This window comes from Lytechinus pictus, chromosome 11 (assembly GCF_037042905.1).
Source record: "Lytechinus pictus isolate F3 Inbred chromosome 11, Lp3.0, whole genome shotgun sequence".
NCBI lineage: Eukaryota > Metazoa > Echinodermata > Echinoidea > Temnopleuroida > Toxopneustidae > Lytechinus > Lytechinus pictus.
In genome coordinates this window covers 6,187,888-6,207,244 of record NC_087255.1, presented here as the reverse complement: position 1 = coordinate 6,207,244, position 19,357 = coordinate 6,187,888, and the positions used below count along the sequence as shown (strand labels likewise).

The window sequence follows — 19,357 nt, the reverse complement described above, 5'->3', positions numbered from 1 at the left end:
CCCTAACGCTAATTAGGAATATAGGGACAAGGTTATGTTTTGATTTTCACATAATCACATAATTCTCTGCCAAACACATGTTCGCAACCCTCACCAAAACCAGGGAAAATATGTCACATTTTCCCTGGTTTTGGTAAAGGTTGCAAGCGTGAGTGATAGCACGATCTACATGTAGTGCGCACTAACAAGTATGGTTTTAGAGCTTAACCAAGTTTACACTTCACAGAGATAATAAGCAGTATAGAAAGATGTTCTCATCTACTCCAGACCTGCATGGGAGGATCCAAAGGTCATGTTTATTTTCTCACGTCGGACCCATGTGACTAGTAGCTCATGGGGGTATAATCCCATCTTGGTAATTGGAATATTGTTTATTCATCATATTCATGTATGTTCTGTAAACACCAACAGGCAATTGTGACAGCCAAATAGAGCCTTGGTTAGATGGACGTATTCACACAGGCATGATCGTGAAAATACCCTTCAATAAATAAATCATGAGTAAATAAATTTTTTATCATGTACACACCTGCCTCAAGTTGAAAAAGTAATGAAATAATCCTGTGAAAGTGTTTCTTGTTTTGTAAATTACCTCCTAATTTACAGGTATTTTCTTCCAGGTATGTAGCAAGTGCTTTGCGTTTACACTCTCAAAATACCTGGTATTTTCATGATTGTGTAGGTGTGAAAGGGTCTATTGACTCTCATGTGATGTCTATTGATTCTAGAGCCAAATATAGAGCTTTCTTGGTGTTTCTTCTACAACAAAGATAATGCATTCTTGTCATCGTTCATATTTTCAAACGCATTTCATGTTTTTTTCCTCCTCTTTCATCACTTCTTTTAAATAAAAATATAACTCTTCTAATCATTTTGCTAGTTTATAGCTTATGATGTTTACATGTGTAAATATATGAATTTGGCACAAAATGAAATGTTGAATTAAAAGATAACAATATTTGCCAGGGAAATCAATGTTGTTTTGAAACATGTATTTAAAAAAAATTGATATTTATTGATGTTGTGTTTGATTGTAAGGCACTGCTCTTCCATCTGCAGTGATTTTATTCCTGTAAAACTGAGGCATAAATGTATTTCCTAACATATAAAATTGATAAAGAACAAGTTCTAAGGTAAGGAGTCGCTTTATACATTTAGGCCTATAATGAAAATGATTTGGTTTCCATGGTGATACTTCACATTGCAACATTGTTTTTCATTTGATTGATAATTCATTTATTTCAATCTATATTTTATTTGTTTATGTACTTGCTTATTTTGCTCCGATTGTTTCTGGCATTTTATAATACATGTACTGTGAAGTCACTAGTCATGAGAGGTATGTTTTCTCCAATAGGCCTATACATGCATGGTATAGAAGGCTCTTGAAAAGACTTGAATGTTTATGACAGTTTGAAATTTCAGAGTGAAAAGTGAAAAAAGTAACTGGTAGCAGAAATTAGATCCTCGCTACTTGACATTCAACACTTTATTACCTTTTTTCACCTCTAAAGTTTGAGTGTCAATTTTATTTATAGAAGATAGTCTCCATTCAGGTGTGCTCAGAATAAAATATATCAGGTATGTCTGCGCACAGATAAAACAGGAATTATTACTTAGTTGTAAAGAAAAAATGAATACAGTAAGTTTTAATTGCATGAATATACCCTTAATAATAAATGATTATGTCATTTATTTATTTATTTTCAAATTGAATTTAAAATCAGTGAAAGGTTTATTTTATGTCAAAGCTTTAAAATTTAAACAGTTGATGTTTCATATATTATAATACAAAATGTTCAGTGAGTGTGTAGCTTCATTGGCTTCCATATTGGCATACTGGCCAGGATGTGCATATAAATGTTTTGTGAACATAACTTTCTTATTTCAGTTCCAATTTTGATGGAATTTCATGCTTGTCTGATTTTTCTTTATTTTTTAAAATCAATGATTTTGGGGAGTGAACATGCCCTTTAAACCCAACAGTTGGTCCCTTTCCATAAGAATCATTATCAAGGCAAATCTGCTATCAGTGGAAAATTGGAAATTACCATGGTAACGGGGTTTAGCAGCCAACAAAACTGAAGGTTTCCATATTTTCAAGGTGACCCTGTTGTGTTTTTCTCCAAAAGAGGGCGGTATTCTTTTTTTCAAACATTAGCCCACTTTTGATGATACTGTGCTCCAAGGTGGTTTGAACTGTGAGTGCACATACACACACACACACACTAATGTAGGCTTTGGTGAAATTGTTCAGAAAGAATAAGGAAATCAGTTTGGCCATGTAAGGAATAGCCCTATCCCTTCACATGGCCGCCATGCATACATACATGTTTTTTTATTGTCGCCTATGTGGTAGATCCCGCAGCATCCCGAGAGGCCGGGATGAGGAATGGATGTTGAATAGCAATGAGCAAGCAGCTAGGAGCAAAGAGGATGAAAATTTTCACATTTATCACTTTTATCCAGAAAGAGAAATGATTGCATAAATATTGTCAACTAGAATATGCTTAGAAGCCTTAAAACAATTTGTATTTTGAAAGAATAAATCCAAAACTGCATTTTAAGAAAAAAAAATACTTCAAGAGCAAAATGGATTTTAAATTTTGAAATGTATACATAGGCTAAATAATAATCAAAACTGACATTTTTAGAGCTGTGGATCATTAGCATACCATGGGATGCTTTGAAAAAAATATGGAGGAAAATGCTTCCATAAGGGGGGTGGGGCTTGTCAGATACCCCCCCCCCCCTGAAGGTTGCTTTACGAGGTATGCTATTGGTGTGGAATTCTAGTAAAAAAAGGCTATAATATTCATTGTCACAGGGATGGAAGCTGTGTTATTTTGTAAATTGTGATTTCTTTACTTTACAAAAATAAACTTGGACTTGATTCTCGGTTTCAAAAGAGTTTGTAAATACAGACTATTCTTGGATAATGGATACACATTCTGGAGACTTTTCTAGGATAGTTCGCTCCCATGGGTCACGTATGAAACGTGTTTGCAATTTGAGTAACAAAGATCTCTTTATAAATTTTCTTTTTTTTTCATGCTGTGTCTTGAAGATCCACATCCACATACATGTACACCAGCTGAGGGGGTGGATAAAAACCTAGAGAGTTTGATTTGTTTACGCATAAGGACTTTGGCATTGGCTGGCAACCAAACTTCAAGAGTGGTTATGAATCCAGATTAAATTTATTTCTTTTATCGAGACAGTGACAGAAACTCGTCACATTTTTTTGCGGCTCAGTGCTAGTTGCTTGAAATTGGATTATTCCTGGAACTTGGGAGTGGATGGTGTTCTCTGTGCATGGTCTGTTAATGACAACTTTGGAAAGAATATAGTGATTGGATGTTTCGTGTCAGTTGCCAAATATTTTCTCAGGTTTGAAATTAGATTTGATTTTCTTGGACACCATTTATGAGTGAATGCTGGCAAGTGGTCGCATGGACCTGAACCCACTTCAACCCAGACGACTTCTGATCAAACAGTTCTGGCGTTTATGGTTATTAGAACATCATGCTGTAATGTCTGATTTGGTTGTTATTCTGTGATGAAAAACAAGTCCTGCCTTAAGAGTTCACATAATTTTGGATCGCACTGGATTATTTGATCAAGGGTTCCTTCTTTTAACCAATATTTGACGTATTTCGTTGATGAATGTCCACTCAGTTCATATTCTGAAGCTTTTACTGTCCATATAGTATTGCTTCAGAGTGGAATTAAGGGAAGGCAATACATTTATCCACTGTGATGCTGAATTGGTATTTTTATAGGGTAAAATTACACCAATTTTTGCTATTGGGGAAAATATACTTTCCTAAATAAATCATCTCTGTAGCCTTGTGGATGATATTTAATTTCCAGTTTATCTGCTAACTGCAATCGTGACCAAGTGAAAAGTTAATTATATGAATTAATATTGTGATGTCAATTGTCAGCAGCCAATGAAAGTGCAACGTGTAATTTTCACCATGATATAATGATGTCTAGGTTGCCATGGCAATGCTTTACACAACCGTTAGTGACTGTATTAAAGCAGTGCTGGTACTTTAAATCTAATTAAAACCTTGAGAGTTGAGACCAAGTCAATTATTGAAATAAATCTGTATTCTTGGGTCTGGGTGATAGTATGAATCTTTAATCATTGTTTGTGAAGCTTCCTTTCACCCTGAAAAGATTTAAAGGTTTCTGGTGGAGATTCCACTGGGTAGATACCACAAAACTGAGAAAATTCACACCCAGTTGAAACCTAATTGATGGCGTGGTGAAGATTGAGGTCTTTTTTGAGACGCGTAAACATACATGTGGGACTACAAATGAATATTGACACCTAGTTCAGCTACCCATTGATCTATTCCAACAACTACCAGCAAAATGTATTTTTCTTATTTCTAGACCTGTCGAAGCAATTCTTTTAGGCTTTTTATATGCCCGACTTGGGAAAAATAAAGTGATATAAAAGCTTGTTATTCTGTTTAAGAGACATGTAATTATTTATAGGGGTAATATGACTATTGCCAAATGACCTGTTGATCATTGACAGTTAAACTTTGAAAAGACAATTTTTTATAACTTTTTCCTGTAATGCTTCTAGACAGTATAGTTCATAGTTAAACATTGTTAAGTTCTTTGAATTGACCCATTTCAAAATATTTCATGGTGAAAATTAAGGAATTGATTTTGAATAAATTATTTTGGTCAAGTTTCCCATTTTATAGAACCAAACCCCCTAAAAATATTGTAATCTCCGTATTATCTTCCCTTTCCCCATCTGCCTTACCCCATCCCCTCCTACCCCCTGGTGGACTCCTTCTCCCTCACCTCCCCATATCCTATCATCCTTCCCCTCCCCTTACCCTTCCTCCTTTACCCCCCCCCCCCCCTCCCTCTCCATCTATTTCTCCCTCCCCCTATCTCTCCCCTCCCCCATACTCCCTCACCCCCTGTCCTCTCCCTCCCCCTTTCTCTTCTCTCTCTAAACCCCCCCACCCCTGTCTTGACTCTTCAAGCGAATGAGCTCTATTTAACATCCCCTCCACTTTCTACCTCCATCTCATCCATGGCATCCCCGGAGACTACGGGTAACTCGACCCAACCATGGACACCGCTCCATCAGGGAAATCCAAATATACCATACACCTCTTGTACCTACTTCACTTGGCTTGTATATAAGCATCCAATGCCCACTAGACCGGGCCGAGCTGGGGGGCCCCCCATGTCGTCATCGTGGGTTTTGTGGGATTTATGCATGTTAGACCGGCAAAGCCAGATAGCTTTGGTTTCAGCCTTCTGCGGGTTTGCCATGTCACGGCATACTCGAGCGACAGCAAGGTTCGCCAGATGTACATAGAAGGCCAGAGGCGTCACATATTTCATGAAGGGTGTAAGATTTATCGGTTGATGCTATGCCCATGTGTTCATGCACCAGCATATAGGCCTACAGGCTACACATAAAAAATAAAAGGTTGCTTTGTATACAGACTGAACTTTTTGAAGAGTTAATTAAACTTCACATACGTGTATCGCCAAAGGTTACAGCTCTATAAAGATTAGAGAGTGTTGTTTCTTATTTGTTCCTTTTGTGTAGGAACTTACTGTAGCAAACATGTGAAGGAAATATAATGTCATTAAGACCTCATTAATCATCTCTTTTCAATTGGAGGTCAAATCCCAGTGAGAAAGGATTTCTCTTTTCATGTTCGTGGACTGTTGCTATGGTGATTATATTCCTTATTTGTTGCATTTTATCAGTTTTGCAGGGCTTCACTTGATTACCACACAAGTTAGACATTTTCAAATATCCATTATGATAAAAAGGCCTGCATCTCAAATAAGTATTGCATATGATACTCTGAATCTGTTATTCTCTTTTAAGATGAAAAAAAAATATGCAAGGATGGTATTACTCTGTAATAGATAGCAGGTTGAAAGCATGAAAATCCCATCACAAGAAAAAAAAAGGCACCTTTTGGGCTCTGCACTTTTTTAAAGGGATACTCCAGGCTGAAAATAATAAGGATTGAACAGATAGAGAAAAATCAGACAATCAAAACAATGAAAATTTGATAAAAATCAGACAAAGAATAACAAAATTATGGCATTTCAAAGATTTGCATTATTATAATGTCATATCACCACTTGTTCTTGTGTACTTTATTATAAGAAATTAGGTTTTTCAAATTTTTTCCTCCAACAAAAAAATTGGATTGACGACTGATTTAGTGCATTAGATATTCATTGCTGCAACTTATTTCATCATAAGGGAGACATATCATTCACACATATACAAAAAAAATGAAACAATTATGATTTCATGTAATAACATAAGAAAAAAGGAAAGTTGGGATGTGACATCATCAGCCCACCTAATGAATATTCATGACAACAAGCATATAGCTTTCACAAAATATTGCTAAACTTTAAAATTTAACAACTTCAGTAAATATTTGTTACCAGATTTTTATGAAAATTTCAGCATTGTACGGTGTGAATTTTACTCTATTAAGATATGAATATTTTCAGCCCGGATTATACCTCTTTAAATCTGTTGATACTATCTAGATTATGCCCTCTCTTTGTTTTTATTTTATCCTTTTTTTTAGCGAGAGGGTGGTTTTATTAGGAATAGGATGCGGGTCTTAAAAGCAGGATGAAAAATTTCCTCCAAATGCAGGTTAAATGCATTAAAATCGCATCTTGATACTGCATCTCATGAGCGTTTTTGTATAGCATAGCAAGACTGAATCAGCTGTTACAGCGATCAGAACATTAACCCTCTGTCTCTTGTATTTGTCCTTTTTACCCAGAATAGTTGACAGAATTGCAAGTTTTATGTTAAAATGAGATAAACTTATCTGTCAATATTTTATTCATTTTTTAAATATTTTGCTATCAAAGCGTTATATCCATTGTATTCTTTGTACAGGGAATTTTTCTTTTGATTTTCTCCTTACCTTTCTCTGTGCATACATGTACAAGTACTACAATTACTACTCTTACTACTACTACTACTACTAATGATACAAATATACCACAGGAAATTCAAAGAAATTTAAAAAATTCCGGTATTAAATAAAATTACATAAAAGGTATAATCACATAATAAATAGTGATACATAAGGTAACTTGAACATTTTTTTAAAGTGCTTGACCATGAAGTTTGATAATTTTTATAGGCCCTATTTATTTTCAGACCATATGGTGCATTCTTGTAAAGTTACATGATTTAAAAAACATCAAAGGATGTCATCATGTCACATGTATATCACCTCCCCCCATCATACAAATTGAAATATCTTGATCCCCCCCCCCCCTGACACATGTAAAACTGTATTATGTTCTGATATAATTGTCAGAAGTTGAGATAATGACTGGAAAATATTACAGGAGCAATCCTTTATTTGGTACTGTATGTTATGATTATTGTCATACTCATTAGCTAAACATTGCCTGGATGTCTGGTATGTGGTGTTGAGAGCATCATTATCACCATCAACCTAATTGGGCCCAAGAGACAAATTAACGCCAACTAACCGTTAAACTACCAATGTTGTTAGTATTTAAAGAATTGCTAATAATGTTTCACTGTACGACATTCAAATGCATGATTAAAGCAATCAGTCTCCAGTGATGCTCATTGCTTTGTGAGTGGTTTTCCCCAAGATTCTACTCGTTTCTTACATACTGATCTCTTTTGAGTGGTATATCATTAAGCAGCTCGTCAATGATTTTTGCGGGCATTTGTTTTATGCTACTGAAATCCTTGCCTCTGAGTGGCTGAGAGCGATTTGGTATACATGTAGCAAAAAAATAAGCTTTTTGAGGTACACTTCCTATTCTCCCCCTTGCATCAACCCCTCCCATGCTCCAACTACCCTACCCTACCCCTTCCCCCTCCCCCACCCCCTTCCTTTCTTCATCCCCTCCCCCCCTCTCTTTCTATCTCTCTCTCTCTCTCTCTCTCTCTCATGCATTATTGATTTGGCGACACTCCACACTTGAACAAGCATCTCTATTGCATTATTAGAGGGTGTTGCCGTGTGAACCAGACCGTACTGACTTGGTTTGCTTGTGTCTTTTAAAACCAGGGCAACTTGAAATTAAAGAGATGGGACTATGCATATCAAATGTTGTTAATCTTGTCTCACACATAGGAAACACAGCCGATGCAATTTGTCTTCTAAAGCACTTTCGTCAGGGATATACTTCATTTTTGCCTAGGGTCAGCAGGGCTGAATTAAGAATTCAAAAGGGCAAGGCCATTTTTTTAATAGGGCACTTAAAGGATAGGTAAGGTGGTGCTCACTTTAGGGGAATCGAAGGCCATTTAAAAGGGAATCGATGATTAAATGTACTTTTGAATGGGACACATGCACTGGATTAGCACAGGGCACCAAGGCCCCAGCAAAAAAGGGGCACTCATTTTGGCCTTATGTCTACAAATAAGTGGAAGGACATTGCATCAAGGCCATTCTTAGGGCGTCGGAAGCCATGACCTTGGGTGGCCTTGAGTTAATTCTAGCCCTGGGTCAACCAACCTTTACAACGTTGGCTTTACTTTGACATAGATGTGTCTGTGGCATCAGACTGTCAGTGCAAAATATCCATGACTTTTATGAGGACTTTAAAAATGATTTTCGACAAACCAAATGATTGATAGTTTATTTTTGCATTTTTGCAATGAAAACAACATTTTTTAGTAAAAACCAGGAATAACAAATGTCCAATGAATAGTATTTACATTTGTGAGATAAAGATTTGTTTTGAGTTTGATCGTACCATGCAGTATTTGCTTTGCTTTTCTCTTGAACCTCGTCCTTTGAACAGACTTCCTCTAATTGTATGACATATTAGCTCACTTGACTTCCAAGTAATTAAAAATAGATATTTCAACATGCAGTTAGATAGTAAACCTTAAATCACTTGATTACAAAGCTAAATTACTATAATTATTATTTCTAGAAATGCTTTTTATCGCTTCATCACTCAAAGAAATCTACTTGATAGTCCAATAATTTACTTCATCTTTGGCTATTGTCATGGGGATTCTAAACAGATCATATTCTATCTCCATGGTTATATTAAATATTAACAATATTCGGATCCGTTACCAGGTAGTCACTTTCAGGCAAATATTTTCTTATTAAGGCATACCTAAATTTTCTAGTAAATGAAGCATTACCCAATGGACTTTGTACTTCCAACTACATGTGTCTTCCGGTTGACATAAACTCCAATTTGATTGTTCCCTTTTGATATGATCACCTACTGCTTGAGATGTTTTTCCTTCGATCATATCTTTATATATTCTGCATTTTGATTATGCGTTGTAATAACCTCCAGGCTGTATGAAATACAATATTCGATACTCGGTTCGTGGTTTTCTATAGGTGTGTTTCTTTTCCCTTCCAGAGGTAAAGGAAATTCCACATCCAAAAACAAAAATCTTGTTTGCTTTCAGTGATGTCCGAGACATTGTGCCTTTGTGATACTTTTCTGGAACACCTTTCATTTCATTAATGCAAGGAGGATCCATTCATCTGTTCATTCATCAACAACTCCCGGTGGGGATCGGCCATGGGCGTGCGTATTCTACCGTGACAATAACGACTTGGGATTTCAATATTTTATAATGGGATGGAAGCTGTCCTTGTTTCACAAGCACCGGGATTGTTTGATACATAATCCACTATATCTATCTATCTATTTTCTGAGCATGCCAAGTGCTTGATAAAAGGCCAAGTGCTCTGTACTTATCACCGACGCACACAACCCTCACGCATCATCATCATAACCAACGTTCACTCTCCCCCGTCTGATCTCTTGTGACTGAACCTTTTTGTGAGAAAGTGAGATTCCCCTCGCCATGAACATTATTCAGAGCAAAACTCTGGATTTACGGATGCCGTCTTGTCAGATGACACAGACGACACATCACAGATGATTTCTCTCTCTCTCCCAATCACGTTCTAGCCAATCTCTAATTTTGAGAAATGCCTTCATTTTAGTGTGTCATCAAATCCGCGTTGGATGTCAATAAACTTGGCCTACATGTACGTCGTGACGTCTTTTAGGAATAAAGGAGGAATGTCGCCGGATTCCAATGAAGTGCCTAACCTCAGGTGTCTCTACTGATTAGTCATATTACATGTATATTGACATCAGGGATGTTATCAGCTACAAATGTCAGTCTCCTTTGAATTTGAGTTACCCATCCTTCTATCAGTGGCAGCCTGACCAATGGACATACATCTGATTGTTTATCAGAAATCACCAGTGAATATATTTCTGATTTTGTAAAAGAAAAAGGCTCACTGTTCAAACTTGTAACATGGCGAATTTAAAGAGCCCAACGTTTGGTTATCGTGTGCTTAAGATTCGCAAGTTATCTGAGCCAGTCTTCAGGTGAGCATTCTGAATATATTTCTGAGTATTTCACTGGATTAATCATCCCAAATTAGCAACATTCTATTCTGTGTTTACATTTCTATTTAATACGAATTGGCATATATGATATGAATTGTTATTCTGTTTTTTAATATTTAAAGTTTGGTATTTACATGTATGTTTTTTAGTGTGTTTATTTATCTGTTTATCATACACATACCCATGGATGATAGTTCAAGTGAACTGGAGACATATTCATGTTTAAAACTGAACTTGTGTTGGACCTCCCCCCCCAAAAAAAAAAAGGTATGTGGTATAATTAAGGGCAAGTCCACCCCAACAAAATGTTGATTCGAATTAAGAGAGAAAATCCAACAAGCATAACACTGAAATGTCATCAAAATCGGATGTAAAATATAAAGTTATAAGATTTTTAAGTTTTACGCAATTTTACACAACAGTTGTGTGCCTGTTGTGGTCGGTATGCAAATGAGGGGACTGATGATGTCATCCACTCACTGTTTCTTTGTATTTTATTATATGAAATTTGAGATATTCTAAATCTATCCTCATTGTCCTGTGAAATAAGTGTTATTTCTCCCTGAACATGTGGAATGACCATTGTTTTTACATTTTATGGTTCAGTCAAGTTGGTCCTTATTGTCAAATTTGTTAAAATTGATATATTGTTTAATTCAAATAATAAAAAAAAACAAAAGAGATTGTGAGAGAGAGACATCGACTCTCTCATTTTCATGTCACTGATTTGGGCATAATTCTAACTGTTTTGTGTAAAAATAAGCAGAAGTTTAGAATATGTCATAGCTTACTGTATTTACATCTGATGTCCATGAAATTTTCTGCGGTATGTTTGTTTGATTTTTCTCTTCTAATTCTAATAAATATTTTTCCAGGATGGACTTGACCTTTAGTTTTGGTTCTGTACTAGTTTGGTGTATTGCTGTTTCAGTGCATAATTCAATTATTGCTACACATAGGTCCCGTTTCCCTGTTATGGTTCAAGAAATAAAAAATCAAAATAGAACATACACTGCAAAAACACCAGTGTTGATTTAACACCAGCCCGGTATATATACACGTCCACACCAGAGAAGTGTTAAACAACACCAGTTCGGTTTTGTTCTAACACCAGATAGGTGTTTATACAACACTAATTAGTATTAAAACAGCATCAGTTTGATTCCAAACTGGTGTTGTGTCAACACTTCTCCGGTGTGGACATATATAGATTCCGAGCTGGTGTTAAATCAACACCGGAGTTTTTGCAGTGTATGTTTGCACAGAATACTTACAATCAATAGACGGTATTTATTTCTTCTGCATGTTGCACCCGAGGGGAGAGAGTCGATGTTGCAAGGTAGCCTTTTAAATGTGTAATTGAATGAAAATAACTTTGTCTTCATTGTCATTAAATCAGTTTAGCTGTGCTTCTCCAGTAGATCACATAATTACTGTAGCATTACTCTTTTAAATTTGCACACTTTACCCATGCTGTGTTTAGTGTGATAGTTAAAAGCATCAACATTTTTCTAAATTTTCCCTCTATTGAAAAAAAAGAGAGAAAAGAAGAAAAATGTAGAAGAATCACCTTCAAAGCTGTCAAACAAACTGTGCAGCTATTGGTAATAATTGATTGATTCGTTCTATATAATCTCATTGAGCTGAGCAATCTTGACCTCAACCCAATGGAGTATTCCAATCTATTTTGATATCATCTGCCAAGGAGCCAATAAATACCTTGAAATACTGTTCAGAAAAAGGAAACAAATATATATTTCATGACCTTTAGGTTCATATTTTCAAGTCTGCCTCGCTGAAATCATAGAATGTCTAGGCTAGTTTTGCAAACCATTTTGTAGTTGATGGAAAAAAAGAGGAAAAGGGAAACGACTATGATTTTGGTCCCGAAGCATTTCAAAATGCCCGTGCTGGCCAAGCATATATATATGCTTGTATGATAATGTCAGGTTTTACCTTGATTTAAACTTTTGTCTAAAGTTGTGGCTTTTTTTTTTCATTCATTCATTTATTGATTCCACTTTTAAAACAAATAACATAATATACATAACAAATGTATTCGTAAACATAGTGTATCAAAGATCAAATTAAATATCTAACATAAGTATTTAAACATAAGGTACACTACAACTTAACTATGGATAGCCAATTGTGACATAAATCACTAGCAGTAGTGGTTCAAAGTATTAGCTCATTTGACCATCAAATCAATCTTAATTGCCTGGGTAGGATAAAGAAGATAAGTGTCTTCAGCATTAAAGAATAAGGAAAGAGCATAATAAATATACTGGAAGAAAATTACAATGTACGCAGATTTTTGACATTTTTGGCTTCCCATAATGTTAGCAAAGAGTTAGCGGCCATGATCTAAGTTAAACCCGTCTTCAGCATACGTGCTATTGAGTATCACATCCTTTGTCCTACAACGGTTGTGTGTAACCTTTAAAAACGGCGGCTCGGATTTGTCAGACATGATGTCGATATTGATGCCAATGGAGTAGCATGTATCCGGTTATATCTGCGGCACCTGTCGATGATGCACCCCTTTATTCATCCTGTAATTGTCACATATCGAAAAGTGATAGACATGGAGAGGATCTATCCGAGAGCCTTATCTCACCACCCCCATCTTTCCCCACCCTCTGCGGCATTTCTGAATTGTTGAAAACATCTTACGTGTAGTCGGTTTGAATAGTGATCTCAGTACGTAGGCCTCCTGTTGCTCTGAATAATTGTTACATATGGTATGAGCGAATTATCCCTCTAAAGCAATGGCTCATTTATTAAAACTGGAAAAATGGGGGCAAGTGAACATTTTTAAAGTCCATTATACTTTTTTACAAGCCTACATGTTAACATTTTCAGTATTTCATGCAGGCAGCTTGTGTCACTTAGACTTACTTTGTAGCTAGGCTTAGGCCCTGTATTGTTTTTTCTTATCTGTTTATTAATTTATTTTTTAACCTTTGTTCCCCACCTAGATATTTTAAGTCTTTAATCACACCCCCCCCCCCCCCTCCTCTCACTCTTTCTTTTTTCTTCTATTTATTTTTTTCTTTCCAACATTCCCCATCCGATTACCCCCTTCTCCTTCATATTCATGTCCCCTAAAGAGTGTCAAATTCCTCTCCTTGCGTTGGGCCTTGTCGGCAGGCAGAATCAAATTAGTCTGCTGCATATGTGTCTTTTGAGAGACAGCAGATATATCGAATTTGTGGGACTGAGGGGAACGGGATAATTCAGCAGGTTTTGCCACCGTCCTGTCACTAATCTGTCACCAAAGGGAACGGAAAAGGGAAGGCCTTTGCCACCTCCTGGGATGCAAAACTATAATTCTTTGCCATTTTTATGAAAAGAAGGCAACATGCAGAGCTTCTGTGGCGTATTAAACCAGCGAGATGAAATTGCTTCTTATGTATTTAGATGGCTCAGATTTGCTTAAATTCTGTTGCATCGCCCAGCATACCATGGTGGAAGCAATACTTCATTATCATCAAATATGTATGGGCGCGTTTCGTTGGCGTGCAAAAATTTTGGCAGAAGAGGTGAATTATTTTACAAAATGGCAATATGCCACATTTTCATTCATTTTGTCAAAAGTCCACCAAACTTTCGCCTTGTTGATAAACATCAATCAGCATATGGCTCACAAATGCACTTTTTAATACACTCACTGTTGGTAAGCTTCATGTCAATTTCTTAAATCTGCTGATGTAAAAATGATCAACTGATTGGGAGTATGAAATGCAAACTATGTCAATTTTTTTTTTTTTCACCTGTGTTACAAAATGCTTGCATTCATTATTTCATATCACAAAGGAAGTACTGGTATATGTTCTTGTTAATGAATTGGTTTTCCTCTCTTGAAAAACTCAAGAATCCCAGGATAAAACAATATTGATCTGTTTTTTCTAAGGAGACTTCCATTTTTTTTTCATCTTGGGGTATTTTCTTGTTGTGTATACAATACATCGTCACCAATTTCAATAAGTGTCCTGACTCGTCAAGTTTGCTAAAAATATTTTTCTTCGGGGGGGGGGGGCAGTGTCTATATGAATCTTGTAAAATATCACTCATTGACAGTCTCATTTGACACCTGAGATATTGTACTGTTGTGATACCAAGATTGTGGTACCAAGAATTGAATTCAATCATATTCTTTCTACATCCTGATCCACAAAGGAAAAACTCGACTTAAAATGTACTTATCTCAAATTTGTTTCAATCCGTGAAAAGTTTTAGAAAACGGTGATGATATGTAGGCCTGATGAAAAGATCGAAAGAAAAGTGAACGCTTTCATTGTTTTATTTTCCATTTTTGTGTATGCCCTATAAGGTATTTTAATAGTTACACTGTATGTGGATTCAGTGTGTGTATAAGGTTTATGGTTTTACAAACTTTATGCAAAGCACTTTCACTTTTCATCTTCCATCGTTCTATGTTAGTTAAGTAGTATGAATTTTTAAAACGGCAACCCATTAGTACCTACAAGATGTATGTCTTGGGGGAAGAAAAGATTTTAGCACCTTGATATATTCTTATCATAAACATTTACACTGGGGATTTTGATAATCCTTAGTTTGAAAATTATTCATCAGGTGTGAAGTTTCCTATCCTAGAAGGCTTCTTTGGCATTTGTAATGACTACTTGGTAGGTGCTTTTTTAGCTCGGAATTTTACACTATCAATGCATTGGTCGCATGCGGTGATGGAGTCTTGATCTCGGGAATGAAGGGGAATGTTCATACATCTACTCTGAAATTACAGGGATTTTCAAGTAAATCCAGATTAACTGGATAGTTTCCAGTCTATTTCTGGAGTTTGATTTAGATCCTAGTGATTAAAATCAGATTGATCAGATTTTAATCTAAACCTCAAACTTGAACAGGTGCGTAGCCAGGGGGGGGCGGTGGGGGCGGTCGCCCCCCCCCAAAAAAAAACGTCCCCAAAAAGAAAAAAAAAGAAGGGAAAAAAGAGAGGAGAAAAGGAAAAGCGAAGGGAGGAAAGGGAAGAAAGGTATAGCTTTGTGGGTTTTTCTTTTTATTCTTTATTTTTTTCTCAAAAAAGAAACTCCGTGAATCTTGCTCTAAATTTATCTATATGAATTTTGCTTCCGCGCTGCGCGCGGTTAAATGACAATTTTGCAGTTCTTCTTTGTTTCCCTCACCCTTTCTCTAACCCTGTTTTTTCACCTCAGCTATATGTGTTTCTTGCCAGTTAAAGTTCAAATGTACATGTATACATAAGGGCTTGGAATTAGAGTAAGGTTAGGCCGAAGTATATGAATTTATCTTTTTTTAAATTGATCGCGCAACTTCTGGTCGGGTCGGCTCCGGGCGGGTAAAATATTTATCTCTATTTCTGCCGTCACCTCCATATAGGCAACTTCTCCCGCTTTTTCAGCTCATTACTACACAACCATAATTTGGGGGCAAACAGGTTCCTAATTTAAAAAGAGGAAGCTATAAAATTCGTGTCGTATTAAATAAAAAAAAAGTACAATATTTTTTTATCCAATTCTATTCAACTTCATGTCATTTCCCTGCACATTCATCTCCTGTCCCGTTTTGCGCCCTCAGTTTGAATGACACTTACGTTTCTTTACCATTCAAAGTGGAGCGCATCGGGATAAGTGAAAGAAATTATACATCATCCTGTTTTATATAATTTCAATAATCACAGAAGTTTCAACTTTTTGCGCACTATTTTCCTTGTAATGAAGTTCAATAATCTTAGAAAATTAATTGAATTAGAGCTGATGGGGGTATTAGAGATATCTGCATTTGATGAAACGTCCGCCCTTTGAAATTTCAGAGTTTCATTGCTCTGCGTGGGAGGAATATCTTCCTCCCGGCATATATCCTTCTCCTCTGTTTTGCGAGTTAAGATATGTACTGTCGCTAAATTGTTTGTAATCAAATCTGATCTTTCCAAGGGAAGTATTCAATATGACTTAGAAAATAACCTTTTCTCGGGACCATTTTCTTTGCAAAAAAAATTATAAAACGCTTTACCTTCCGCGCTTCGCGCGGGGTTAATATTATTTTAATTTCCTCCATTGTATCCCTTTTTTGTTCGTTTTACAATCACTTTTGAAAACAAGGTTCAAAATCACAATATATTCAAATGAATTGGAGCTGATATAGGTACTAGAGACAAGGGAGGCGGCTCCTTTTTATTTTAATTTATGAAACACCGAAAGCTTCGCGCGGGAGGGGGAAACTCCCCCTCCCTGCAACCACCCCCTAGGGAGCGCGCTTCGCGCGCTCTGTAAGTGTTGGCACGCTTCGCGTGCATTTACCGCCCCCTCCAAAATGAAATCCTGGCTACGCGGTTGAACTTGAATGGTCACTTTTCATCATGAGAGCCAATCTGAATTTGTCTGTTTAATTGATGAAATTCAGAGTGATATTGTCAGAAGAAAGTGACTCCTCATTGAATTAAATTCATTTCACATGACATAGTTAATAATATAAAGCACAGAGCTACAAGACTTGTAATTGTATGAGGAATTTTGCATTGAAAAAATACACGGGTAAGTGATGGGATAGGATATATGTATTGCGTGAGACAGGGAGACAGACATACTATGAAAGAGAAACAGAAAGATTGTGTGAAAGAAATAGAGAAAGTGGAGGAGAGAGAGAGAAAGAGGGTTAGAAAGAAAAGAAGTTCATTCTTCTCTAGGTTTCTAGAGGCCGTAGAAAATGCAGCTCTCTGTAATTTGTGTGTGTTTATATGCTGCCAAATGCAGTGTTTGCTTGTTTCTAATGATATTAGACTTGTTTCTTCATCTTGAACTCAATGATATCGAAAACAAACATGTTGACTACATTGTAATTGTGCTACTATACTGATAGTTCAAAGCACTGTAATTCCAAAAGGTCTTATTATTTATTTTCAGTATCAGTTTTGTTTTTCTATCAAGTATAAATGCAATCAAATGAATTACTACTCTTCTGCCTATCGTTATGTAAAAGGAAAGATAATATTCTGCTTTTTTACGTAGTAGCCCTTCATTATCAGGAATATACGCATGTCTCTCCAGCTCATTACAGATATATTTTGTCCACTGATATCACGATTTGCTTTTTTTTTAAATCACTTTTTTTTCAAATAAAGACCTGATTTTCTCTTGATTGACAATATATTTTCCTTTTTTGTTTTCTATTTTTCTCCACCTTACAGCTTTGATGTTGAAAATGGTCCATCACCGAGCAGAAGCCCTGGCTTGGAGGCGGCGAGCCCGTCTTCGGGCCTGGTGCTCAACTTTCCCCAACGGAGGGAGTCCTTCCTCTATCGCTCGGACAGCGAGTTTGACCTCTCACCAAAGTCCATGTCCAGAAATTCTTCCATTACAAGTGAATCGTAAGTCCCGATTCTTTCTCATTCGAGATAAAAAGACAGGAACACTTTGATCATGGAAAGTTTTGTCGTGAATATTCTGAGTTATACCAGGGGGCCGTTTCATAAAGACGTTCGTACGTTAAGAATGATTATAAGAATGACTGGTTATCCTTTCTTGTGTAAATGACATTCACCATTAAATGTTCATTGGTAATTATATAACACGTCAAAATGTTCACCAGTCATTCTTAAAGTTGCTCTTATTACTTACTATTAAACAGCTTTATGAAACACCCACCGGGTGAATAAAGAAATTCTCAACATTACAATTATAGGTAATTTCGTTATTGAATTTGTGATTAAGTTACGATAAATCTTTGATAATTTTCGGTTTAGTATCTTTGGGGACGCACTAGATGACAGAAAAATTACTTTGGATGTTGAACAGTAAAAAGCCTATTAAAAAGTCATTACAATTACAGTCTATTATGATCATGATGATACTCTTGATGATATATTCTTGGTTTATTTTTCAGTTGGTCTACTGCCAATTCGTCCAATTGCCAACTCGTCTACTATCATTTGTTCTATCATCAATTCGTCTACTATTTACATGGCCTAATTGCCATTTCGTCCACTCACCATTTCATCTAATAACCAGTTGGTCCAATAGCCAGTTACATGTAGTCCATATACCATTTGGTCTAAATATTGGATTAAGTGTTAATTGGGCAAAATGAATGAAAATAAAATGGGACATTATACCAAATGGTTATGAAACAAAATGGTAATAGACGAAGTGATGATTGGACCACATGGATGTTGGACCAAATGGTTGTTAGACGAAGTGTTGATGGACGGAATGGCATTAGACTAAATGAAGGTAGACCATGTGGGGAGTGGACGAGATAGCAGTAGACGAATTGGCACATTCTTCGGCATGTTTCTCTGTCAAACGAACATCAATAGATTTCTTAAAGGGGAATGAAAGCTTTGGAACAAAAGGGCTTGTGTGGAAACAGAAAAATCAAAGAATAAGATCAAAGAAAGATTAAGAAAAATCTGACAAATATTGAGAAAGTTTTGAGCATTTGAAGTTTAGATCATTATTGTAATGTAGATCCTCCCGTTGGCAATGCGACTATGATGTGTGATGTCACATGTGAACAACTTTCCTTTTGATGGACTATAAAATGCCCCCAAAATGTCTGTTTTTGCTCTGTTATGGTGATACAAACTCTTTGTCCATTACGTACGTATTCTTCGAAAGTGTGTATAACATGCCCTCCTATAGAACGAATACATGATCTACTGATAGATGTTATAAAAGCGGCAGTTTAAGTTAAACATGTACAAAAGTAATGGGGAAAGTTGTTCACATGTGACATCACATATTTTTGTCGCATTGCCAATAGGAAGATCTACATTACAATAATGATCTAAACTTCAAATTCTCGTAATTTTCTTATTATTCATACAATTTTTCTCAAACTTTCATGATCTGTTTCTTTGATTTTTCTGTTTCCGCCCAAGCTATCTTATTCCAAAGGTTTCATTTTCCTTAAAGTAATTTGT

At 36.1% G+C, this 19,357-nt stretch overlaps 1 protein-coding gene across 4 annotated transcripts in view; it reads left to right on the top strand.

Annotated features, from left to right (window-relative positions):
* Nucleotides 1–19,357, top strand: part of LOC129270752 (3',5'-cyclic-AMP phosphodiesterase 4C-like) — a 214,652-nt gene that overhangs the window by 178,190 nt on the left and 17,105 nt on the right. For 2 of the 4 annotated variants that reach the window (XM_064106517.1, XM_064106516.1), the window contains exon 2: nt 17,624–17,803. In XM_064106517.1, the coding sequence (XP_063962587.1) occupies nt 17,624–17,803 (180 nt within the window). Of the gene's footprint in view, nt 1–3,134; nt 3,181–9,275; nt 10,414–17,623; nt 17,804–19,357 lie in introns of those variants that run through there. The other 2 variants (XM_064106515.1, XM_054908074.2) reach the window with 2 other exon arrangements.